The sequence below is a fragment of the Ornithodoros turicata genome, chromosome 8 (genome assembly GCF_037126465.1).
Source record: "Ornithodoros turicata isolate Travis chromosome 8, ASM3712646v1, whole genome shotgun sequence".
NCBI classification, from domain to species: domain Eukaryota; kingdom Metazoa; phylum Arthropoda; class Arachnida; order Ixodida; family Argasidae; genus Ornithodoros; species Ornithodoros turicata.
The window spans coordinates 25,847,920-25,875,173 of record NC_088208.1 but is presented as its reverse complement, the minus strand read 5'-3'; the positions used below and the strand labels follow the sequence as shown (position 1 = coordinate 25,875,173).

Sequence of the window (27,254 nt, the reverse complement as noted above, 5' to 3'; positions counted from 1 at the left end):
CTTCAGCACTATAGCTTTATCCAGGGGTAAAGCACGTTACTCTAAAGCGCTGTGGCAGTTCCCAAACTGTGTGGCCGCGATGAGTCGGAAACACGTAAGAATAGTGAAACCGTCGGAAAACTGACTCCCTTTATTAGCAACTGATCGTTCTCGTTGGTGCTTGTCAGAACACGATGTATGCACACAGTGGCCTCCCGCGAATGCACTGCATGATGTGATGATGACCCCGGGGTGCTACCATGTAGGCTTGTGTAGTGACAGCCCTAAAATATTATACCATTACATGGTTAATTTATGATGCCAGACAACTATGAATATGCGTCACCCTTACAGTGGCCGGCTTGGGGATAAAATTTTGCCCCCCTTTGTCTTACCCGGCGTGCGATACTGCTCACACATTTCTCGTTTTTAAACCAAACTGCTAGCGTCCTGAGCCGATACCTTTTGGTTTGGAACGCGAATGCTGCCAACTCGTTATTATTAATTAACAGCAACTGATACAACGACTGTGCTGTGAATATGGGGTCCCAAAAAGTGTTTTGATGTACACATCTACCGTTGTTTCGACATCCGGGTGTCTCTTTACCATTTCAAGAGCGAGCTTTTCCCACATGGCATGTTTCCTTGGTACATTTCGATTTTGCTCATCGGCAAGCTTCCACAAGATCGGGTGTTGCTGTACCTGGTGTATTAGATAATAAATAACAGAGCTTGTAACATTGGCAACAGAGGGTAACTTCTTTTTCGCTCCGTCCTCCTTCTGCGCGTCAGTCGTCAGATTCTGTGCCCCGCGAACAAACTATCCGTGTGCGTCTTTCTGACGACGGAGCTGCTGAGCGCAGTGATGTTGCACAAGGCACTTTGATATCTCGCCAAAAATACAATAAAAACGTGCGCGCTTCATAGATTCTGCTGTGCGATAAGCTCCGCCCGCGACCGAACGATTGGATGATTGCGTGATTATGCTGATACCTCCTTCTCCTCCTTCAGTGGCTGCGCAGTCAGAAAAGGCGCTCGTGTGAATACACGGTTACGCGTATAACGCGAACCTTGCCGCACGTTATCTGCCAGCATAAGGTACGGAATGCGCGTATGTTGATTGAGCAGGTAAATATACGGCTGCACAGGCAGCACGCAATACCGGTCCAATCCCGCACTATCCCGGCTTCATTGTGTCTACGGAGGCCCAATCGAGCCAATGAAGAGCCAATAAATAGCAGTTTGTTCGGTATACTGGTGTTATCTTGGCTCAAACCGCAAGTATACAAAACTGAACCAATAAAGTGCGTCATGTTAGTAAACGACCAGAACACCTTGTTATTGAAGCTTGAAGCCATGTCGCCATTATCATTACGTTATGAAATTGCTCAATGAACGATGGCGTTTCTTTATTGGCGTTCGGTCTACCATACAACCAATGTGCTAATGTAGCCAGCTTTCAACCAATGTAGGTGCCTGTTACTCGAAGTTCCCCACCATCAGAATGTACCGAATGGCGAGTATCCGCGGTGTAGAGAGCTAGGCACAGTTCCCAGCAGACACCTAGTACGCAAAAAAAACTTCAAACACCTTCCTAAAATACCGGCCAGAATGGCCAAAAAACGCCACAAAGGCAGCAGATATGAGCACCCCCCTCCCCCCTGATGAAAACCCTAGAAATATCCCTGGTTGGACTTGGCGTTGTCCCAGGTGCATTATAGAGCCGTTACTTGAGCACGGGTTTTGCCCGACAAGCAGTGGAACGAAATCTACAGAGACGCGCGAAAGGCCAAATCGGACAACATGTACAGCACGCGTAGAAAGAGGGCGGCACTAGTCTACATGTGGCACTAAATACACTGGTGCATATGGTATTTGTTCCGGTGTTATTATGGGACAATTTATTCGAGACGCAGACGGTGTTATTCAAGAAGGTGTGTGCTATCGCCTTCTATGTAAATGCGACGCATGCACTAGACATCGGCGTTGCTGCCTCTATCGCCACTTATCGGAACCGACAGGCGGCATCACCTGAGACGATAACTCGTTTGGTGCATACGTACTTCTGAATCTCAAGTGGAGCAACGTCCCATGATATTCTAATCATGTATTGGTTGTTGCTGTTTTTTTTTTTTTTTTTTGTGTGTAAAGAAATGTAAAACGAAGAATGTGGCGCATGAAGAACGCCGGCTACTCCAGTTCAATTAAATGTTCAGGAGAGTAAACGAAAGTGGGAAGTATACTTTTTCCTTGTTACACCAACCGACCAACCAGTGGAAAGTAGTGTCCTTGTTGACTCATTCCACTACCATTAATTTTTTTCCAGGGAGAATCACTTGGACACACAATCTCATTGAATTTTATTTAAAAAATAATGAAAGCCACATGTATCGCCGTGCAACAATCGCAGTATTTATCCTGTCCGCAGGTGCTGAGGATACCTCTTTATGATGACTCTAATCTCCACTAATTCAAATGTTCATCAGCCTCATGTGAGCCGCAAGATTTTTTTTTTTTACTTGGCCTGCGTGTTTACGAAGAGTAAAATTGGTTACTCTATAACTCAGTCTGTTCTTCTTTTTCGATCCACATATAATCAAAATAAAGCTGCTGTTCTTCTTCTTTTCTCCCTTTCTGTTTTTTTGGCCCGCTGACAGCAGGTGATGGACGGCGTAGTATCCGACAACATCACAACCTAGAGAAGACGAGCATCTATTTAATTAAAGATGCTAATCATCCTATCCCCGTTTTCCCCTCCGATCTCTGCAAGCATTACAACACACACACACAAAAAAAAAGCTGTTGGACGACGTGGCTGTGAAGGTGCCAGCAGCAGTGTTGCCACGCAGGCACGCACACATTCCCACCTACCTATACATACCGTTATTCCATCTTCTGGCCACGGAAGTATCTTCTGCTCCGGTGACTCAAAGCTCGTAACGAGCGAGCTATACCTATGCGACCTTCACCAATCCCCTCTTTCTCCTCTTCCCCCTCCTCCTTCTCCTCTGGCGATGTCACCGACATGTTCGGCATACGGCATGAAGGATTGTGAAAGGAAAGCGGCATAAGTGGACAGACGTCCTATCTGCAACGGTAGGAGGTGCGTGGTGAAAAAAAGAAGAAAAAAAAAGAGTGCCGTGGATAAAAAACTCTTATCGCTTACTTGCAGTTGGACTCCTTTGAGTAGCTGCGGTTGCTGACGGCGTCGCCCGTTCCGTTCTTGTCATAAAAATGCCTCTTGCGTCGTTCCACCGGGAAATCCAACTGTGCATGATCGAGTTGTGTTGAAGTTTGGACGCTCCGTCCCCGTTGAGGAGACAATGTTGAGGAACATTTGGTGTGTCGAGGCTTTGTGTGGTGCTGTTGTGTTGGTGGTGTGTGCGAGAGCAGCGACGCTCGAGGATGACGCCAACCAGGGCAGGTGGATGACGCAGGATTTCTCCGCTCAAACTGGGTACCATAATTATGGAGGTAGGCCGGTTTTCAGCGCTGGTGCGGTTGCTTAACGAGGATTGTACGAACTCATGTTTGCTGCTCCATATAACTCTTATGTGTCTCTCTCGTCCACCATTGAGCATTTCTATTTATTTATTTACTGTTGACACGTTAAGAGCCGGAAGGCATTACGTAACGGATGTGGGCACACTGTGAGAACACGGAAGAAAAATCAAGAAGAGCAGAGTACGTGATAAAACGGATATTTGACAAGATACAGAAAAACAAAAAGTACGAGGTACTGAAAGACAACAGCTAGAGATACACAAATCCGAAAATGAGTATAACAGCACCAAGATACAAAAACCTTATAGAGACTAAGCTCAGGGAAATACCTATATAGTAAGATAGCTACAGAGTGCTTAAAATGGATCGGGTCAGTCAGGGTAACACATTCATCACGGAGGTCATTGCAGATACGCGAGGGATGAAATAATTACTCCTGGGGGAATGAATTTCGACTTTGAATCGATGATCGAGAAGTTCAGAGACGTAAGATGTACACTTTAACATTGAACGGTGCAAAGATGTGCTACGAAATATCTTAGGAAAAAGGGAAAGCCCGGATTAAGAACGACGTAGGCTCACCGGGGGTAGGGAAAGGGATTGCTTCATTGTAGTGACGCTGGAATTAGTGCTGTGGTCGTTGAGAATGAAGCGCTGGGCGCGATTCTGGACGCTCTCGGTAGAATTTACGAGAATTGCGTGGTAAGGACCCGGATGGAGGCAGCATATTCCAGTTTAGCTCTTACCAGGGTAGTGTAGGTTAATTTGTGATGGTGCCAGCTTTAGCCTGCGTTATTGTGTTTTATTTAATTTCTAGTGTGCACGCATCCAAGAATGACAATTTGAATGTGGGTAATAAAGAGAAATTTGGTATGAGATATATAATAATAATAATATATAATAGTAAAAAACACAATATAGTAACACTTTCTCATGTGGATGGAGTCATGAGGTCATCGCTTTGGCTTCTATAGTCTTTCCGTCATTTCGCACACCGACTTTTACTTCCGGAGTTCCATTATAAAAATGTACCATGACGAATGTCACTTCTATGTACATACCGCAATTGTTGTGGTGAATCACCTCATCCCATTGCCATTCATGTAGTTGTTGTTGTTCTATGTACAATAGCAACGGCATGTCTTCGTGCTGTACCCGGCGGAACAGTGTCTGGAACAGGAGAGTTGTATAAATGCCGGAACTCTTCCTCTAGGATGACAAACTGGACCACTATGTATGCATGCGACACTGCCTATCATTCTCTTCGTCCCTTTGTCTGTTAAAGTCACGACAAACTTTGCATTTGGACTCAAGTGTTTATTAGAGGGAGGCCATGGACTCGTGTGTCTGATTAGTCAGCCGTGGGGGCGCATCCAAAGCCATTCTGTCGTCAAGTGTCTGCTATGCTGTCAAGTGGCAGTTCGTCAAGGCCAGCTACTTGATCGCAGCACACGTTTTCTCACAGACGACACAAAACCTGGAACTATATATTTTAGTATAACGGGGAGTACAGTTCGTGGTACACTTTGCGGAACGTAGACTTACTACTTAGTGTGACAGAGAACCTTCCATGGCCCAGGGTTGAAAACATCAGTATAACATTTCTGCAGTAATCCATACAGGTGCCGCGCAACACTTGAATTCTGGGGTGCCTCAGATCCCAACAGGATTCGATTCAGCAGAAGGGTTTATGGCATTTTATTCGCATGCGCCACCTGAAATAACACTTTGGCGCTTCACGCCTGTTTGTTAAATCTTTGCGATGACGACGAAGCCGCCATCATCTCGTGACACCATTCTTCTGTTATTCATCCATTAAACATAATCATTCCTACCCGCTGTCCTGTTTTCCACATCATCCGTGGAAATTTTGCGCCCCCTTCACAAATTCAGGGGTCTACAGTAACCCCTGTAACCCCCCATGCCGCCACCCCTGTATCCACATAATTGAATGAACGAAAAGATTTGCAATACGGAAACACTTGTTTCGAGTTTGAGTTTAATCATGAATTTCGTCGCCAGAGATGAACATGGTACTTTCCAGTGCTATAGACTGAGGGGATATGATCACTGTGATATTCTGACACAAAAATAGGTGTCGTAGGCAGAAAAGTAGAATAAGAAGTCAAGAATATCAAGCAAAAATTCATTCTGTCTTGGTCTAGTACTCGGTTGACAGACTTGCATTACAATTGACAGGCACCATTCATCAAGTACGTTACTTTTGGCAGCAGAGCGATGTTCCCGTGTTCCCCTCTATCTTGTACTCCAGAAGCTATATAGGTGACACACGTCATTTTCTCATCATACCGGAGCATTTCACAGAAAAAAAGCTTACAGGATAAACTGCGCAGCTACAACCAGTAATGTGGCCCATTCTCTCGTATTCAACATGCTGCCCTTTCTGACAGGTGCAGCTGTGTACCACATATTTGACTCGGTGCGGCTAGTAAACAAAACAACTGGTGTGTTCTGAGGTCCTTGACGTACCCCTTATCCGGCTTCGTTGTTATACAGTTTCGCACTCCTTGTGCTCCGGTAATTTCACTCTTTCCTCATTTTTTTTTCTTTCTTGAGTTATTCCTTCTTCACATTCCAATTTTTCTCGTTTATCTCTCCTTCAATCCAGAGCGGTGGCTAATCAATCAGCTTTTAGTATGATGGAGTAGACGGATCCACATTTCTGGAACTACAGTGCCCATACTGTTCTTTAAACACCTGCATGCCCATCCAACATAGACCCATATAAAGCAACGTGTGGAGTGGCTCCAGCATAAAATTGGGGCGCTTCAGCGACGGCCATGTGTTGTGGACGCAAGCCAGACAAACTTTATACGTATTATACACACTACCGTTACAATTACCGTGATCATCCAATCCAGGGCCTTCAAACAGCACCGAGAAAGACCGGAAGACTGCCCTAAGCAAGCTCGACTCGCGCCCCTTCAGTTTTTGTAAGCTGCTAGGTCCCTGGCCCTGCCCTAAATTGCAAAGGAAAGCGGAGAAAGCTCGCTTCGCTTTTCGTAACAAGAGCGGCAGTGCAGACCGCTCCTAAACCTGGACTCAAAAACCTGAGACGCAAAACCGAAAGTATCACGTGACATTAATGCAAGAGCTACACACGTTCAAGGCTTTACTGGGCCTCTCACAGCCACAGTTACTTCGCGGCACTCACATGGCATGCAATGCACGTGGAAGAAGGCTTTTCTGTGAATACCACCACCTACAAGAAATGGATCTGCAGGCGACGTATGAAGTCAGCACATAGGTCCAGCAAACACCCAGTTAAGAAGCAGGAATAGCAAGTCGGCTCTTTGCATGGCTAACCTGTCCTATCTTTTTTTAGTTAAACATATCACCCCTCTCCTGTTAAGACGTCAAGAGACGAAGAAGATAACAATTGTGGTGACAATGTCATTCCAGGACTGCAATGATATTGTGACCACAATAATTACCAAGATCCTGCCCTACTGATTCACTGCTCAGTGAATCAGTAGGGGATGATCTTGATACATCGGTTTCTTTTTCTTTTTTCATCTATTTATTTCGTTACGGTACTTTTTAGGAGCCCATAAACAGCCGAAGCTTTCTACCTATCTACTTCATATCGGTTTCACAATCTTTCTCCGTTGCTGTGAGGAATTTTACCACTCTCGTTCCCGTTCTGACGTCGGTACTATTTTATTTTGCGCTGAATTAAGTCGAGGGCACGGGACATGCATTTGAAACAGCGCTGATAGTTCGCTGGAAGATTGTCATCAATGACAAAAATAGACGAACAGATTAACAAAAAGGTGACATAGCATGAAAGGCCAGTGCGAGGACGTTCAACCGATCAAACACATACTGGGTTGGGATTGGATTGGATTGAAGTTAAACCTACTATAATGATCGCGGAGTCGAGCCGGCTGCACCGCAGCTCGCTTGTTCCACTACGGCCCATTTCACACACACACACGTTTTTGTCTTCCGTTTACTTCAAAATAGAAAGTATGGGCAAACGAGCCCCGGACGTTGCAATGGATCTGCTTTCGCTCCATAAAAAACACGGACGGGAAAAACGTTAGTGAGAAACCGGCCTAAAGATGGTCAACTGAACCAAACGCAAAGATAAGCACACAGAGTATTTTCTGATATTTGCAAGTCAGATCACGTTTCATGTAATCTGGTGTAGCCGACTGACTACGGCTTGATAGAACGGTAATAAAATTGTGCAACTCGTTGCTTTGTAACGGGGGGGGGGGGGGATTGTGCGTCCTTGACCGACTTCACTGGGAATTGTGCACAACCGGCGCCTGGATTCGAACCCGTGTCCCCTCCCAGTATCGGCGTAGAATGCCATCATCGTAGCCACGGGAGCTGGTATTATTAGGGAGTTTTAGAGTATTATTAGGGAGTGAGCGCCTTCCGATTGCGATGCCGAATCGCTGCCGGCCAATCAGAGGGCGGCCCGCTGAGTTGGAAGATGATGCGTATGGATCAAAAGGAGCCCCTTTTCTGAATCCATCTTCGTGACGACCACGAGGCTCAACCACTCCTTGGGGAACCTCACGAATAGACCATTTCCATATTCGCGTCGCCCCTGGCGGCGGAATGTCGAACGTCATGTCTTTCCCCCCCAATAAACATGGTGACGCTTTTCGGATTGGCACGTTGCGTGGGAAAGTAGCAAGAGTGGATTGGAAGAAGAATTCGGAAAGAGTGAAAACGCATTGTACTCATTACGAGTACAAAAAGTTGTCAAATGTAGACCTCATACGTCCGCGTAACCTTGAAACCGATTATCTGCCCCCAATGAACATGACAGTCGCCCGCAGGTGGCTGCGCATGCCCATACGCTTACTCGGAAAAGGCCCATAGCGATGTTTTCCAGTCAAAGATGGCGGACGCAAGGGCTGGGCATGCGCGTACGCGTTGTCAGAAATGGTCCATTACGTCCAACAACAACAACAATAGATGATGACGATGAGAATGGGTGTTTCACCGCGCTGGTGCGGTACGCTACCTCATTGCACGTGGAACTATGGCGGGCTTAGTGGAACTTTATGTGAAGATGATGAAGGAAGGATGAAAATACGAGAAAGAATTAAAGCGTCTGGAGCAATCCAGTGGATAACAGGAAGTCCATGAACAGGTGAAGAACCCGATGATGGAGCACAGGATCTTCATAGGGGCCAATGAGTGCAGCTAAATTGAGCGGCCTCTTGCTGGTACGGGCAAGCTCATCACGCAGTATCCGCCTTTGCGGGCAGTAGAGTGCACATTCAAAAATAATGTGCTGGGCGCTCAACGGTGGACGACGATTTTGGCGATGGGAACCTGTCAAGCTATCCTACAGCTGTTTTTCCCATCTCCACATCCTAAGGATGAAATAAAATTGAATTGCATTGAATTTATTCCTCATTTGTGAAGTACTAAGTAGACGAAAGAAAGAGATTGTTGTTGTTGTTTCCGTTTTATTTCGGAATTAACTCGTACAATGCGAAGGAATACCGACACGTCGTGCGATGAGTCGCACAGTTTCTCATCGCCACTTGTCGCATGCTGCATTCGCAGAGACATCAACGGTGGTGACATCCCTACGACATATCACTGTGAACATCCGTCTTGCTAGAACAACGCGGCCAGAGCTACGTTCGCTTACGCATTTAACGTAGCGAAAGTTGCTCGCAAAATAAAATACAGTAAACGGGAACAATTCGTTCCTTATTTTACATGTCCTTCAATAAGCAACACGACGAAATCAGCCACTCGTCGCATTCTGAACGCACACTATCCGCCATTTTTTCTCAGACCCACCGTATTTACCAGAGAGACACCAGCAATGGCGGCTTGGTTGGTGACGTCACCACCTTCGTACGACCATCCGCCGATGGAGAAGAGATATCCAAGCAGTTTTGTCGGACTGCGACGTGTCGTGGAGAGCTGCTGCGACGACTTCTTTCGCCAGAATCCGTCCAAAGATGCTTTCCGTTGCGACGCGTCGGACGACGCGTCGTGCATTTTGTCGCAGATTTGTCTCGCCCTTTAGACAAAACAGCTAAGCGGACGAAACGTTGCTGTGACTCTTTCAATTCTTCCAATCGGTCCTAAGTGCCGCCACATCAGCGGAGTCGGAATCGTACCATGTGGAGGCAAGACGAGATTTGGCTGTGTCGGTACAGAAACATGATTAAAAAGAAGAAGAAGAAGAAAAAGTAAGCGTCTGTGGTATAAGGTCGGGTTTGTAGATTAATTTTGCCCACCTGAGGGAGAGATAGAAAGACACACTGCGTATGGGGTCTTTCTATCTCTCGTCGTATTGTTAGCGCTCATGAGGAGTCCATTTAATGATGGCGAGCAATTGGACAAGTTGGTGAATGTCTAACATGACGAAAACAGCGCTAAATGACACAAGACGAAGGTGTAGAGGCGCTGGACTACTGACTGAGTTACTACCGAGTTGATGGTCAAGCGCCTGTCCTGTCTACATATTCGTCCTGTGTTTTTAGCGCTGTTTTCGTTATGTTCAGCATTTATTTCATGAAAAAAAGAAAAAAGAAAGAGCGAGAGAGGAAAAAGCGCTCCGTATACCCTTCGCAAGGCGTATAGGGACTCGGAGTCAGGGTGTGCTTATGATATATTCTGTCTTCTACTCTCTATACAAATGTACGTCTACGTCTATATCTGACACGTCGTGCATTGAAATATTGAGATAGCTTATCTGGCCTGATAACACAACAAATACCTGTAGTGATATGTCTGCTATTGTGCAGCAACCTGTCATTTCTTTTCTTTTTTTCTTTTTTATCTGAGCGAGCGTTGCATTGAGAGTACAGGGGAGGATAAAGTACGGTACATCTTCCGCTCCGTAGACAATCGATAGTTTTAGTGTGTGTTTTTTTGTGCCTGCTAGCGCCGCGAAGCAACTGTGGCTATTAGCGGCGTACAGACGTGTACTAATGAAAAGAGGACAACAGGAAGGAGTGGGGGACAGGGGGCTTTGTATACGTCCTGGGCCAATGTCAGGGCGAACTGTGCCGACATTCGTCTGAAAAGTCTTCGGAAAACCCAGGGAAAACCTCAGACAACGCGGCCGGTGGTAGGGTTCGAATCCACCACCTGCTTGGCTACCACCAACGAGCGGACGTCTTAGCCCTAAGGGATAGCCTCGAAGCGATAGCGTGGTGGTTCTGCGCAATGCGCAAAGCTGTGTTTATGTATTGCGCGTGCGCAGAACGACCAACGCTATCTCTTACGTAAACGCAAAGGCGATAGCGTACGTGAGAGATAGCATTTGTGGTTCTTGCGGAGAGGGTACCGCCCACAGGACCATGAGAACATGTCCTGTGACGTCGTATACATTATTTATTTCTTATCTTACACCGACGATTTCTTATCTTACAAAGCTGCCGGCCACTATAGGGATCTTGTAATTGAAAGCCTGTGGTCAGGCTTTACAGCATTGCCTGCTCGGCATCATACCAAACATGCCTGTAAGTGTGTGCTTGTGCTATCGCATAATCTATATCGTCGGGCACCGATGATAGCGGAATCAGGTCGATATGTTATCTGATGACAAGTGCAACGTGCGCGCCACCGCTTTCTTCTGTGATGTGATGCTTAGCCAGTTTCGCCTTACGAACAGACTTCAATGTCCTGTATTTTGAGAGACAAAGTCTGCTCTTGTAAAATCTAAGACTTCGTCATTCCCAACTAAAAGGTGCATACCTTGGATGACGTCGTGAAGGAAGTTGGGAATTGATCTTTTGAAGACATTAGCCATAGTCTGGTCTCATCCTGCTAGGTAGTTAATGACTTCCTTCAGTCCTTTCGTAATTGTGTTGTTTGGAGGCTGTTGACATCGAATCGAGTATACATAGGATGCAACAAGGACAACACATACATGATGGCAATAACATGGTGTGTTTAAGCACTGGGTTATGTAGTGGCGCTAATGGGATGGCTTGCGGACACCAAAGACTATGCTCCAGAGCACGGCCTGTATGATTCTTCTGGCTCATTCGTCTGGAAGCACAGCTTCCAACATGAACTGTCTCGTCTCTAGTCACTCTTATTAAACAGTTGTAATTCTACGCATATCGGCTGTCTCAGGTTGCAGTGCCGCTCCTTTCACGAGGGGACGCCATACTGTATTGAGTAGCATTTTTGAAACTCGAATTAATTGGCACCAGCATGTAGTAGAGGAAAAAGTTTAGAAGGAGCTTAGATTAGTACCGCATGACCACGTAATGAAAGCAAACGCAGTATACACGCCCAGTGTCCCAGTATCGCTATGGTGTGTATCACTATCAGTATACTAGCGCAGCACAGTATCACAATTGCATTAAGGTATGCAGCTTCACATCAGATCATCTTTCTGCGTGGAAACATAGTGGGGATACATCATCACCTACATATTCCAATAGCATCTACTGCATTTGAAAACGTCCTGTGCTTCCCCAAGCAGCAGGCGTTTAACGAGGGGCGTAGCCGTGTTAAATAACGAGGTCAGGAATCCCCGACCATTACGGATGCTCTACTGCCGTTAAAGCACGCGTCATCTTTAGGCGTCCCTGACGAGCACTCTGTGACAGTTTGCGCGTCATTTCGGCCTTCGCGGAATCTCGTCACAATTTATGCCGCTGACAGCGCGTTTCACTCATAGCAATTACTTGTTGACTTTGTAAGGGAAAAATAAATAAGAAAATTTAAAAAAACAACTACTCGGGAACTGGTATCGTACGCGCGTCGGCGACGAACGTGACACACATGAGGAAATGAGTTGGTCTGCCGTCAAAACCGCAAATGTGTATGATCTTCCGTTCTTTTGGCTGCACGAGACGTGTAACACACGTGCTTGTGTCTTGTGGTCGGGTTGTTGTTTATTACTCAGGTAGATACTACAGGGTAGACATAACTACATTAAGACACTCACAATCGAATGAAGTCCCTAGGGAAACCAGTAAACATGCACGACCACGCGACCGTTCCTCAGAGAAATATAACGGGTAGACCAGCGGCACAAGGACCCTACTTCACCTAGCACCATCAACTGTGCCTCTTAAGTGCACCACAGTATACTTGTGCAACGACCAGATAAGAGGGAACATCATACGTATACTGCGACTCTCTGCGACGGCCCTGCACCTGTGACCTGCACAACATACCTGCACAACAGGAAGCGGGTAAAATATACCACTAAGAACAAAAACCTGTCGGAGACGCGCCTCCTCATGCGGCGCCTTGTTTCAACTATGCGTAACACGCCGCGCGAGATTGCGAAGTACATGCTAAAAAGCAAAAAAAAAAAAAAAAAAAAGAAAACAGGAGTCATTTTAGTTCTTTGGCGGACGAGGTGCACTGTCTGCAACTATAAGCCCCTTTTGGGGCTAAATGCACAAAGGCTTATGCGAAGTTTAGGGAATCTAAGGGACTATAGAAGCTGCAATTACTCCTCATACCAATTCTGTTCTCTTAGGCCCGGTTTCACCAACGCCGATTAACATTTGAACTGCTATCAAATACGGTCCCTTAACTTGAATTTAACGCTTAACTCTGTTTGACTAGAGGGAGTTATTTTCACTGAGACACTCGTCACGTCACCAGGTAACGTTTGTAAAAAAAGAATTTAGGGTTAGCGTCAAGGTTTCTTCTTTTCTTTCTTTTTTGTTTTGGAACACTTGATCTCGGTTCAAAGTTAACCAGCGTTGGTGAAACCGGGCCATAGAGTGTATATCGCGACATGAACATGTGGTGGTGGTAGTGTTGTTATTTATGGAGCTGTTTGTTTGTCGTCTTGGTGACATATGCTGCTCTGGGGGGTGCCCATGCGTCGTGGGCCGACTTCGTAGGGAACTGTGCTGACACTTCCCTCAGTACGCCCAATAAGGAGAATCCAAGGAAAACGCTCAGACAACGTCTCTCAGACACGGACTTGTGTCCCGGTCACCTCTCAATCTCAGCGCTTTTGTTCTTAATCTTTCATCAATGACGAGTGAAACGATGTGTGAAATTATGAGAAATTAAATGTGTGAAATTATGACCTGGAGTGTGAACAGATTATTTCTTTATTTTCTTTGTTTGTTCAACACCACTCGCTTTTCGCAGCCCTTGTAGTTCTCGTCCGCTTCGATGGAGTAACTAGAGCCTGGATTATGCACCCCATGATTACAGTGCCCACACTGCAAGATAACGCATTCGTTGAATACGTCGTTGACAAAAGAACAAGGAAAGTTCTCATGTGCGCGTAGGGTTGCAATCCGTTGTTATCACTCTCGTAAACGTTGCGGTGTAACATAGCCATTTCAAGCAAGCTGTGCACACATCGTTCATACCCGTTTCCAACCACATATGCTAAAGAACCAAACCATACGGTTTATAGCAGTCGCCGACGGGAATGAAACTGGTGCGGTCAAGCGTTTAACAAACACATGCAACGTTGGAGAGCAATCAGAGAGCCATATGGTGCAATCTGTGACCACATGGCGACTAATTTGAGCTCCTCGTGCGATGTGGTTCTACATAGGCTGACATTATATCTTGTAAAAGTCACGGCAGCTTCATCAACTTCGAACGAAGAACCTCGAGACTTCAGCCATACCGCTGACGTGTGCTATTGACACATGCATGGAATACCTGGACGCGTGTGCTTTAGTGATGCTAATGAAAATAATTGTTTGGGTATATATAATAAACGACCCAAAGTAGCTTAGTCTCATCGACAAATTAAGATGCACATAGAAGACGTCCAGATGGACGTAGAAGGCGTCCAGAAAGACGTAGACCAGACCAGAAGGCTTAGTCTGGCGGGACCTGTACACATATCGTTGCTGATGACATATTGCTTATACGACATCCGTCAGACATACAACTAGGCCGATTCTACGTTCTTCGGCACGAGCATTGCACGGGCATTGGGAGAAAGTGCGCAGAATGAACTCGGCGCATGCGCCGCTGCACAGGTGTTTCCAGAAACAGAGGGCCACATCACCGCCGACAAGGAGCAGCCTTGGCTGCGCATGTTGGAGTTATTGGTGGAGACACTTGATATCACTTGCCCCTCTTTTGCAACCTGTATTCTGTAACACTCGCGCAACGGACGGAGAGACGGACGCTACAAAATGGTAGGTCCAGTCCAAGACGTAACGTATTCTGTTGTAAGCAAAAAAACATAGCATTATGCTCCAGACGACCTAAATGAACCAGTGTAAGAGAGAAATTTAGCTGCAGTAAAGCAATTGTGCTTGGGCAGACAATAAAGAAGACAAAAAAAAAAGCGATACACTCTTACAGTCGGATGTTGAGGAAATTTATGAGAACACACTTCTTATCCACGTTGTCCTCAAGAAGTTTGCCAACAGAACAACTTTAGGAGAGTCACAAAGCACAACTGGGTGGTCCTACTTTATTTATATCAGCTAACTGTTCGCCAGTACGGCAGGTGACATCATTGTACTGGGGACGATGTTCTGTACAACAAACTACTCGCATATGTTTATACATAGCTATGACTTCATGTAACAAAGATGATTTCGTCTAGTAGTGGCCCTTTGCGACGGTTTTGACGACGGTGGCACCGTGGTGTCCTCCGTAAGCAGCGGCACCGTGGCCAAGATCACCAAGAGCAACGCCTCCGTGGCCAAGACCAGCAAGAGCAACGCCTCCGTGGCCAAGACCAGCAAGAGCAACACCTCCATGGCCAAGACCACTGAGAGCAACGCCTCCGTGACCAAGAGCCAGGCCAGCATCTGCACCGTAGCCTCCTCCGAGAGCGGCGCCACCAACAAGACCAAGCCCTCCTCCGAGGCCGTGGCCAGCATCAGGGACTGCGACAGCTGGGCCCTTGTAAGTGTGGGTCACCCTGTACACAGGGCGCACAGCATGGTGGACAGTGGTCACGGGGTGAGAAACGTATTTCACGAGCGGCCTGGTGACGTAGTTAAGGTGGACGACTGGCTGCTTAACGAAAGACACGGTGGCCACTGGGGCGCCGACAGGAGCAGCAACGGACACACCACGGGTGAAGACGCCAGGCCCCACGGCGGCACCAGTGACGACTCCTGGGCCTACTCTGGTACCTCCTCCTACTCCGGCTCCTCCATCGACAAGGGCAGCTCCGCCGACGCCAGCCCCAACGAAGCCAGCTCCGCCGAAGCCAGCTCCACCGAAGCCAGCTCCACCGAGGGCAGCTCCGCTGAGAGCAGCACCAGCAAGAGCGGCTCCACCATCGCCGTGGGCGCCAGCTCCGAGGCCTGCGCCATAAGCAACAGCGTGGCCAGCGCCATGGCTAACGCCGACAGCGCCAGCGTAGGCACCTACGGCAAGGGCCAGGAGGGCAAGGACCTGCACAGCGAACATGTTAAAGTGTGCTGAAAATGCTTCGAAGGAACATGTACATTTCCCAAGCATCCTCTATACTTTTCATGCGTTTTCACCATTTCGCGTAAAATCTCGCACCGAACCGTAGAAGCATCCATCATGTCAAACCTGGAAAGTAATTCATCGTGCACGCGGTCTTAGAGCTCACGAGTAGTAGCGCTAGCAACAGGTCGGTCGCCATAACAACAACAGTGCTGAACAATTGCTCACGTCAAACCTGAAGCAATGCGCTGCGCATGAATAACAACCCATCCCTCTTTGACAGACAATATCTTAGGAGCGCATGCAAATTTTCCCCTCCCTCCTCTCTATTCTTTTCGCCAACGTCAACATCCACTGCTTCACCCCGTGACATCGTCATTCATAATTTCATTGTTGTTGTTGTTCCCCTGTTTCTTTCTCTGCATCATTATTGCTTGAATGGAGAACTCCCTACTGCCTTCAAACCGACGGAAGCTTATGAAACATCTCTCGCCGTGCCGTACGGCATAAGACACACATAGCGTTCAAACCATTCTGCTCGTCAGACCAAAGATTCGTAAGAAACTCGGAAAGATCGTGAAGACCATTTACACTTACGGTGAAAGCGTTCATGGTTGGTTGGAGCTGTAGGAGACGATGTTTCGGAACCGTTAGGGTCCACTATATATACCGTTCCCCCTCTCTACCTTTCGCTCATCGCATAGTACTTACGATGTATCGAGCCCGTTCGACCCATTAAAACAAAACAAAACAAAGAGAAAAACACGATAAAACTTCCCCCTGCAGGTTATGCGGTACGGATCGCCTAAGAATTTCCTTCGCCATATTGTGACTCGCATAGGTGTCAGTTTTTATCGTACAGAACGACATATTTGAAGCTGCTAAAATGAAACCTACCATTTTAAAACCAGGAAATCAATGCTGACGTTATTTTTCTCGATGGTCATCTAACAAGGAAATGAGTGAGAATATGGCGGAGTGTGTGTAGCATGGAGTCGTAAGAGAACGTGGCGTGGGTCCCCCTTAATTTTTGTGTGTGTCTGCTTTTCCTTGCCCTTTGTGGGACATCCTTCGGCCGTAGGGCATCCGGGGTTATGAGTAAGAATAAAAAAGAGCTGCGGAGGAGTCGATGTCGTATCACCTACACCATCTAACTTTTGCTATAGGGGAGCGTTGTCCCTCTTGCCAAAATAGCTGTGGGGGATTGATTGATTTGTAAAAATATATATATATGTTAATCCCAAACCACTCGGGACTGGCTACTCCAGGACGCGTTATTTCGGGCTCGTTGTATAGGGATGTGTGGGGAAAATAACACTAATAATAATTGGTTCCGCTATAGTAGCAAGTGTACTGTCCTATGAACGATAATACATTTATCGCTTTACCTATACCACGGCTTAACAGAGTGACTAAGTTAGACATTCGTCCGTATCGCCTGGGGACAAGTCAGATGAATTTTGGAACGTTTCCTTCTATTCCAAGCACATGTCGGACTACTCGTATATATATGCGACGAGGATGAGAACAAACATGTGCATACCCTTCTACAAATTCCAGCTTGAAGGACGTGTCCTTACTGCGCCTAAGAAATGTATTCGTGGACCTCAGTGATGGGCAAAGTGCCTCAGAATTGTACTTAAAATAACGTACGACCAAGAACATAAGTGCATGAACTGCCAAGTACTACCTCGCATCATTTGTACTTTAAGTACGATGTACCATAGTTCAAAGCATCGTACTTCAAATGTAGTTAGAGTAAAATACAAAGCGATTCTCAGCGATTCCGACATTTTACACTCACTTGGTCGAAACTTTTGAACTGCATGTTGAACACTCCATCATCATCTCTGTTCTTCTCTTGTCATCATCTCTTTGTTTTCTCATCATCTCATCATCTGTTTGTACTTTCTGTGTGTAAGCGTACTGGGGCAGCCAGTTCGACTTCGTCGAAATTCACATCCCCATTTTTTTCTTTATCACATCACATCACATCACATCACATCACATCACATCACAAAGTACTAAGGAAAGTCCATCGCAAATTTAGCTTGTATAGCCCCATATTTGTCCCGTTTGGTGATGATAAAAGGGAGACGACGCAATTTTGTGTCGATTGTTATTTAATATAAAGCTTCAGCAAGTATTTTTGCCAAGTGCTAGTTAAAAAGCCTGGTTAGTTTACAGCTGACTCATGCATGTAAGCTGAAACAGATGGTAGAATTTGCAGAGGCAACTCGTTCCGCTAGTGGAAACTATTATTTATTATTAACTATTATTATGTCTCAACTAAGAAACCTACTAGACGAGGCGTATCGCAGCAGTTTTTCAGCTAAAAATAAATAGAAAGCCTGAATGGCTGCTTATTCGTCTACGCAAAGTACAATCACCGTTTTCTCACATGAGATTTTCAAGTCTGCCTTGGTCAAGTAGTGTTGGATGGCGTTGAGAGAGTTGCGGGCACCGTTGAGCAGCTGAACAGGAGATCCCAGTCCCAATGCATTTCTCGCAATAAATGAATGAATGAATAAATGAACGAACGAACGAATGAATGAATGACGATGATGGTTATCTTATGCGGCCGAAGAGAAGCAATTAAATGATCGTCTTACAGGACGTTCTTTATGGTTTCCTAGGAAGGTTGATAAGGGTACCGACGGGTACCTTCACTGGATACCGAAATAAGATACACAAAGCTTGTACTTCACGTAACCGAAAGCTTTCCTGAAGACTTCCAGTACCGCATAGAGCATCACGATTTCATCGAGAGCCTGTGCTTGCAGAAAGGAACGAATTGCCAACAATTGTTCTTGGGACAAATAAACTTGGACAATTGAAATACGGCGGTCATCAAAACAACCAGACAGCAGGACAAGAAATAATCTTGGTTTGCCTTTTGCTAGCTGTACTCGCGATAAAGATACCCTTTGTTACATAGGGTATGCATGGTAGTAATAACAGGGCGTGCTGCATCCTCAAAGCAAAAAACTATATCCTACACTTTTCCTCGCTCGTCTTGCTGTGGTCAGCAACCATTTTCTCAGGAACGAGGACCCTTTCCACTGAGCTATATGGCCACATATTTATTGCTCACCTTATTTTATTTTTCAGACTCGCAGCGTCTCTCTAAACTACAGCACTCTCCACTTCACCTTATACGCCACAACAAGACATTTTCCGAAGCAAAGTCGTACTGCTCGAAAATATGCAAAGGATGCAAGATTCTTCACCGTGCTATGTTACAGAGCTCCGAAATGTGGCTGAAATTAACCGACGCGCAATACTGGCTGTACGATGACGATGACGAAGACGACCAACATCCACTGTAAGTATAGAACTGATCCTATGGTGAGTGCTTCATGCTGTTCCTGAATGCGAACTTGTTGCTGCTGGGAGTCGCTGGTTACGCCCTGCTAGACACCTATACTCTAAGAAGAAGAAGAAGAAAAAAAAAGGAAATAGTTTTTGTTTTAGTAGCTGCATTACCACATCCATTAGTCCCTTCTCCATAAATGCATGGAAGTTTCTGCGAAGTTTCGGGATTATGTGTATTAAAATGGGGAGTAACGGCAATCTAGGGGCCTGGAAGCTGTAATTACTCCCAAGTTACTCCTTCTCGTACTTTTTTCACGCTTTTCAGCGTGTGAGAATAGTGTTTTTGTTCATAGACACGTTTGTTTTCTTGCGGTCGGCTCTCCTCGCTCCTATGTGGCGCTAGTAGACAAACTCGATACACTACATTCCTTCCCCAGACTTTACAGTAGGCTTAATAACGGTGTTCATAAAGGTTATTGCAAATCACACACCAGGAACAGTGTTTTAAATGGAATGATACACCCACCCGCAATGGTGCCCTCTTTCTGTGCCCTCCGAAATGGTGCTTGTTGTAGATTACACCATTTGCACCCATTTCTTCGTTCAAAATATGTCGTTTTTTTCTCTTTCAGTGCGTCCTAAATTCTTTTACCTACCCGTAGTCAGTTTAGTTTATATCTTTTAGGGTGACATAGCAATTTGCAGTAATAGACAGCAGTTCAAACTGTCGTCGCAATGAAGCAAGCTCCTACTGAAACAAAAAAAAAAAAGAACGACCCGATTTTTTAGTTTCTTGCACATACATTAGACGTGATAATCATTTAAAGGAGAAACTCATTTCATCACGTACTGCAACACTATCGGCATTAAAAAGAGAAGAGAAATGTACTTTCACATTGTACACCTCACTGTAAAATTTACTGCTGAGATGCACCATGATATGTCCTGTGCCTTCATGAGCTGCACACATGACCAGGTTGGGACAAAAGTTTACGGAACACGCGAGCGGCGTACTTTTTCTTTGGTGCGACACCCTAGCGGCGCCGGAAGCGGGTGAATTCACTGTTTCGGAGGGGTGGAAGGGTGCGCTGTCAGCGACACACAGAGGTAGCTTCAGCTTCCCAGACACACTCAACTCCCCAAGCGACACCGGGACTACCACTGTGTGTCGCTAACAGCGCACGCTTCCACCCCTCCGAAGCGGTGAACTCACCCGCTTCCGCCGGCCGCTAGGGTGTCGTCCCAAAGAAAAGGTACGCCAGTCGCGTGTTGCGTAAACTTTTGTCCCAACCTGTACATAGTGTGTCCTGTCTTGTACATAACTCCGGGGCTGAGTGTGATTCAATATTGCAGTGTTGCGAATTCAACTGTACAGAGACCGGGCTATACCGGACTTTCCACGAAAATCGTCCATCTGAATAATTTGGAAACGGCTGACGCTATCGAATAACTTTATTTATGGTAAACACCCTTGAGGCACCGGCCAAGAACAGAGCAATGAGCGACTCATTTGCATACGCTCATTAATTAAATAAATGTCACTGAACTCTTTGGCGCACTGACAAACACGTGGCAAATGCGACAGCGCGTCCTGTTGTGAACCTGTAGATGATTTGTGTGCGGCGCAACGGCAAACACGACAATAGGCATCCATGAACCTGGGGTTCCTATGACGTGCGAAAAAAAAAATTATCAAATACTCGATGCTGGAAGCAATGTTTACCTCCCGCACAGCGCTACTCGTCGCTACGCCTCATCGTACTCGGCCGGGATCGAACCCACTATCTTGAGCACTGTGAACCAGTCCGGCACAGAAGGAGAATAAAAATTGATGTGGCGCCTCGTTGCGTTGTTTCCAGGAATATTTTTCGCCGAAAGTCCCCCGATCGGAAAGGCGCGTACACTTTATTGTTGTTGTTGTTGAATTGTTCAGCTGGGAAGTTTTCGTGAAACACCATGGTGCGGTATAATAAATCCCACTAACATAAAGAAGAATATATACTGATTCATTATTGCATAGTGATAATATTGTTTTAATTTTGATATCATCATTGTTTGTTCTTTTCTTTACAGGCCGTTCTGCACACTTTTCTTCTATCGTAATGAGGTCCCGTTCATATCTCCTAGGAGCTGCTCCTCAAAGCATAACTTCATCTGCGTTCTTCCTAAACAAGGTACTTTTTGCGTAAAATTATGTCAGAGCACGATGATTCGCGCTTGGTATTACAGCTCATTTTTGTCCTGACTTGAAGATGAGCTAGAACACGAAGAAGCAATGCCTATGCAGCAATCGTTTCTTTTTATGAGCAACAATCATTTCATTTTGCATTGGCACGGATATTTCTATGATAAGGCCTCGATATCACAGCAACAATAATAATAAAAAAAGAAGAAAAAACAGAAAGAAACGTGTTTCAGCTTTTGACGCAGTTGATACTGTCGTAGTTGCATTAAGAGAGAGAGAGAGAACAACACAGTGGAGATGCAGTTTGCACTAACGGGCATGATGGCTGTTGCATAACACTCATGCGTCCTGTATGCAGATTTTTTATTTCTCAATCAATCAATCAGTCAATCAGAGAGGAAGCAAAACTAATAACAAATAAGCGTAGAAAGATGACTCTGGGGACAAACTGACTGACAAAAAAAAAAAAAAAAAAAACGAAACTACCGCAGTTTTTTTTTTTTTTTTTTCAACACGCGACGCGGCAGTATCAGGAAATTAATTTATAGTTTTGAGGAGTATGACTACACAGGGAGGCGCAGTCTGCTGTCCGTCAGGCAACATTGCTAATCAAGGGTCGCGTTCCGGCTCCCCACTGCACCTGCTAGGTCTTCGAACGGAAGGAGGGGAGCAGAGACCCGCGGAAGGTGCGTGCGCTGTTTCTTGAAGACAGACGCAGGAGAACGTTATGACGTCACGCAGATTTTGGATAATCCGAAACTACGAAATACTGCGGGGTCTCTCGAAAATTCGTGGAAGAACACACACACAAATATACATTGGATGGTGATGAGGTGGGCGATTCACCACTGCTGTGGCGGCGGTAGGCTGCTCTATTGCTCATTCGGAAGTACGTAACGTTCACTGTCGATCTGAAAGAGAGAGAGGGAGAGAAAAAAAACAAAAACGAATGTGGTGATTTCTGGTACAAGTTGATTTGCTCTTGTAGTCCCGAGTGACACTTTAATGAAGCGCGACCAAGGAAACAAAAGTAGGTCTCAAGACTACGGCTGTAACGAGAAGGAACGGCAAGTGTTGGAGCTTGGCTTTGGCTTTGCGGTGAGGACCAAGTCGAAAAGTGATGCCTAGAATAGAATAGAAATAGAAAGAAAAAAAATTGAAAAGTTATGCCATCATTAGTTTGCCTATTGTTTGTCTCTATTTTTGGGAATAGCAAGCCTCTCGTATAGCTAACCTTTTCGTTTTTTTTACCCCCCCCCCCCCTTTATTCCTCATTGTTCTTCTCAGCCGTACTGTTATTTTCTTTCAGGGAGTCCGTGTAGTTTATCTCTTGTTGTGTTCCCTCCTGATACATATCCACGTCCAAAGCCCCGTGGTTGTAGCAGGCTTCTCGATGTGCATAAAAGCCAGGAGAGACAATGCGCTGAGATGCATATGGACCTCTCTTTCGGATGGTGGACTTACAGCGGCGGTTCGACGTTGGCACCTGCGTCAAATTACTACCACGGCCCTCCGTAAGACTCCTAAATGTTTTACTAGTATCCGTACTGAACTCTTACGATGATATGGAGATGCCCTACGAAGTAAAAGTTCTATCCGTGCACTAGGTAAGAAAAAAAAGAAAAAGGAAGGGGGGGGGGAGCAGAAGGAACAGGAAATATGGAATACAAATATCTATAAATCTATATATACGTTATGTATACAAGACTAGATAAAATGTATGCATTTCTTGACAGTGGTAGCCTGTGCAACGCAGCTACGCTTTCACTTGCTGCTGGTTACCTCATCACGCCGTGGAACTGCGACGTCTTATTTCCCTTCATGTGTGTGCCCCGTGAGTATAGGCCGACATTCCTTGCAAGTGCTGCAGCTCACGTGCATTATAGTGTGCCTATATAGTATGCATATATATGGGGACGTGAGTTACGACGAAGTCGAACTGGCTACCCCAGTAGGCTTACACACAGAAAGTATGAGGAGTATTCGCGGCACCCGGAAAACGAGGGTTGAATCAACTGATCCAAGTACGAATGCGGAAGAAATGTCAGTTGAATGGTTGACCATAATTTATTACTAGGTTAAGTTGTTTTTTGTTTTTTTGTTTTGCTAACTTTCTCAAAGTTTAGCTCATCACTGACACGTGATAGTTTACGCGACATATACAAAGTTTCGAGAGAGCGATCTCTCGCGTGCTGTTTACTTTGTGGATGCACAACTACTCGCACGAATGAGCAAAGGCCGCCCGTCACTGACGCACCGTGTGCGAAAACTTGCTTGCAACCGTAGCAGAACGCCAGCGACGCCCGTACATGTTTCAGCGGTTCTCGCAGCCAGCCACAAACTGTGTCTGTGGAGGGATAGCTCTTCTTGGAGTGCAGTGATTTGTGTTGGAAATGTCAGACGTCATTTTCGCTGTCACCAACTAATCACGCCGCATCATGATTCCTCCAGTGATTTTTGCCGTTATGACTGTTCTAGCTATCTCCGATAACACGCCAGAAGAGCCATTGGATACCCCGTCGTCAGTCAAATGCTGTGAGTTGATTTTTGGTACTATGCTTATTATTTGCTTATTTAACGAGTAGCCACTAGCAGCAAAGGCGTAATGTTACATGTAATATTGTATATAGGAAAGCTTCGGTCTGCGGCCGACACAGGTTTGTTATACAAGGACTCTTGTTACTCGGGGTGTGTCAATAAGACTGACCAGAATTTTTACAATAAAATTAAAAAGAAAACGATGAGAGTAGCATAGATGTTGTTTTTGCATTTGAGTTCTACGGCCGAGCGAACATCCTCTCGAAGAAAATTTGCAATTACAGGACGGCTAATTACCTAAGATTCATTTATACACTTTTTAGTTAGGGGATTTCGGGCAAAAGCGAGATGGCAGCATGACAGACTATCATAGTTGCAAGCCATTGAACGTCTAACAAATCCTGAAACCCGAACGTGCGTTAAAATATCTGTCCCCGAATTTTGATGCGCAAATGAACCAAGACTGAAACCGCGGAGACCGGGAGCGCGAGGAGTACAGCGCTCTTTTTACGTCAGAGGGCCACGTGATTTGGAGCGGTGGAGGTGATTTTGAGTAGGAGCCGATCTGCTGGCCAGATAAACCGCTTTCCGGCCCAGATAAGCCTCCGTCGGCTTGGGTGATGTGCTCCTCAGTCAGGCTTTTTCGGTTTCGACTCATCTGCATACCGAAATTCGGGGATGGATATTTTAGCGCACATGCGCGTTTCAGGATTTCATTAAACGTGGAATGGTGTTCAACGAGGATAGTCTCTCAATCTGCTATCACACTTTTGCCCGAAATTCCATAATTAAAAAATTAGTTATTGAATTTCAGGTAATTAGTCATCTGGTAGTTGCATACTCTCTTCCAGAGGCCATTTCCGCGTGGCCGTTGCTGCTCTCATAGCTTTTTATAAAAAATACTGGTCAGTCTTACGTGACGCGCCCTGTATAATATAGCTTTGTGCAGTGTCTCTAAACTATCCAGCCTGATATAGCCTATGAAGGATTAGTAGTAATTATAGTAGTAAGTATAGTAGTAAGTATTAGTAGTAAATGTGCGGTTTCGTCGGCTCCGTTGGTATAGGTACATGGCTTCGTTTCATAATGAGTATCCGTGCATCACGCAGTGACGCCTGTAACGTCGCATGATCATGAACACATCATCAGCGTCATCATATGTGTGTGCACAGTAAAGAACATACCGCTACAGCATTCCGTTACGCTGCTGCTGCTTTCAGTTTGGCTGACGGGGTACAACACGAAATAAACGAATTGATCAACGAAATAGAGAGCCCACTTCTCTTTCCCTCCATTTTACTGAGTGCAATTGCAAGTAAACTATTTTAGCACGTTGTGACAGACTGACAGGTCGAAAACTGAAGGTATACCAAGCGGCTTCAGCTAACCTGAAATTTATACAAAAAAAAGTAAAAGATAAAAATTATCTATGATCTTGAGCAAAATGTTTATTTTGCACTACCTGTTTGCTCAAAAAATTTTTTTTTTAAAACAGGCAGTGCAACGTCACGGCAAGCCTAGTGATCTATATCTGTAAAATATCCCTGCTAGGCTTCCAGTAAACAGCACCTTGTGCAGTTTAAACCCGCTAGGATATTCTTCCTATGTTTTTTCACCGCACGTTGCCGCACTTGTTGACTTTCACGTGAGTTTAAATAGGTTGTTTCATGTATTTCCACGCTGCATAGCAATCTGGTATAACACGTCAGCGGGCCGTGTGTGAAGCAATTTGATTGAATCATGGACTTGAATATAAAAGAACACGACCAGCCAGAAAAAAAAAAGAAGAAGCAGGAGCTTATAATTTTTAACCAATTGTGAAGCGCTTTTGCTTAGTAATGCTTACGGTTCGTTACGCTCGGTGATTTCACGGCACCTCTGTCAACAATGGTGTTGGACTTCCTGCTACTCTTCTCGTTCGTTCAGCGATGAATAGCAAAACTCATACAAACAAGAACTCAGGCATGCCGATGCATGCAAAGGGCACAGCGAAAACATATACACGCCGCACGCAGCATCGCATGCAATTGCAAATTAGTGCTTATTTACAGGTGGAGACTATAAAGAGTGTCATGATTTTCTTTACCCAAGCTGGTGCAATGCTAGTGGCGGTTACCCAAGCTGGTGAAAAATATGGCGCATCTTACGCAAATTATACCATTTACGTGCATGTTCTCGGCAGTCGTGTCGATCATGGCATTTTTGTAGTGCCCCAGTTCAAATAGATGAAAGTAATTATGTAGTTTTGTGCAATTCCTCGTCGCGACGGACCTCATTGACACTCTGTGACGCTCTTTGTTTTCTGTGCATTGAGATTTTCACACGTGAACACTCCTACATTGTTGCCTTTGGTGCCAAGTTTTGTCCATCTATTCTATTTGAAAGTGTTTCCTCCTTCCCTTTCCTTCTTTTCTGAATAATGCGTCCTGGAGTAGCCAGTCCCGAGTGGATTGGGATCTTACAAACCAATTAATCAATTATGAAGTTCCTTATAACAACAAGAATACCAGATAAATCGTGACTGTGACATGACTTGCTTCAATGTCAATTTTAGGGCTCGCCCAAGTGGCACTTAAGGTTGTAGACGCCTTCGAGGTGAGAGCGACGAGACGTTGAAAAAAGAAAAGAAAAAAAAGAAAATAGAAGCGATCTGTCAGCTAGGAAGGCAGCAAGGTGCCGTAAAATAGGTAACGACAGATAGCAGTAAAAGCAAATACACATACACAACACGCACCGAAATGCGCTGTAAAGGGCAGCGATGCGCTTACACGTTAACTTATGTTAGTTCTCATATTTTCGTCCTTGTCGTTAAAGGTGACTATCACTCATGAAGTCAAGTAGAATCCTTTGTGTTTTCCGCCTTGTCGACACTGGTCCGTGCGTGCCCTGATCTGATCAAGCGTGCCCTGAAAGAACGAAGTCCGCTCCTTCATTTCACTACCACCGGGCCTCAACCCAGGCTAGCAGCAAAGTTCATTCGCTGAGAACACGCTTGAGATCGCTACAACCCCAGTGTACCCACTGTTTGTTCATCCAGTGCCCATACGTTCCTCTATGCAGACTTTATGCAGCCCGCATGATGTCAGGGAATGCGTGGTCCTCCTCTTCACCGCGGGTGCGCCTTGTCGCAACGTAAAACGGTAGCGCGTGCCGCTGACACATATAGTTCCAACCGGTAAATGGATGGCGAAGAACGCGGTGGCTTAAAAGTGCTAGGGCCAATTCCCACTTGGCGACGCCCGACGCGGAACGCGGAAATAGACGCGTATTTCCGGCGTTGGGAGAGGAGAGACATCGATCCAAAAACATTGCCAACTTCTTTTACGACGGCGACGAGCTGCCGAGAACGATATACTGGCGACCAATAAGGTGACATAGAAAGGCCACGCCT

General features: G+C 45.7%; 1 protein-coding gene and 1 long non-coding RNA gene across 3 annotated transcripts in view; one reads left to right on the top strand and one right to left on the bottom strand.

Moving 5' to 3' along the window:
- Nucleotides 1-2,326: 2,326 nt before the first annotated feature.
- Nucleotides 2,327-3,507, bottom strand: LOC135366779 (uncharacterized). The gene is made up of 3 exons (XR_010414285.1): nucleotides 3,146-3,507; nucleotides 2,861-3,067; nucleotides 2,327-2,674 (listed from the first exon to the last, which is right to left on the bottom strand). It is a non-coding gene; the product is annotated as an uncharacterized LOC135366779 (long non-coding RNA).
- The window catches only part of LOC135366778 (uncharacterized), a 48,369-nt gene continuing 24,260 nt past the window's right edge, over nucleotides 3,146-27,254 (top strand). Inside the window, exons 1-6 of one of the 2 annotated variants that reach the window (XM_064599685.1) lie at nucleotides 3,146-3,453; nucleotides 18,937-19,150; nucleotides 21,214-21,314; nucleotides 22,635-22,839; nucleotides 23,062-23,159; nucleotides 23,804-23,860. In XM_064599685.1, the coding sequence (XP_064455755.1) occupies nucleotides 3,303-3,453; nucleotides 18,937-19,150; nucleotides 21,214-21,314; nucleotides 22,635-22,839; nucleotides 23,062-23,159; nucleotides 23,804-23,860 (826 nt within the window). In that variant the 5' untranslated portion in view covers nucleotides 3,146-3,302. The remainder of the gene's footprint in view (nucleotides 3,454-18,936; nucleotides 19,151-21,213; nucleotides 21,315-22,634; nucleotides 22,840-23,061; nucleotides 23,160-23,803; nucleotides 23,861-27,254) is intronic. The other variant, XM_064599686.1, reaches the window with a different exon arrangement.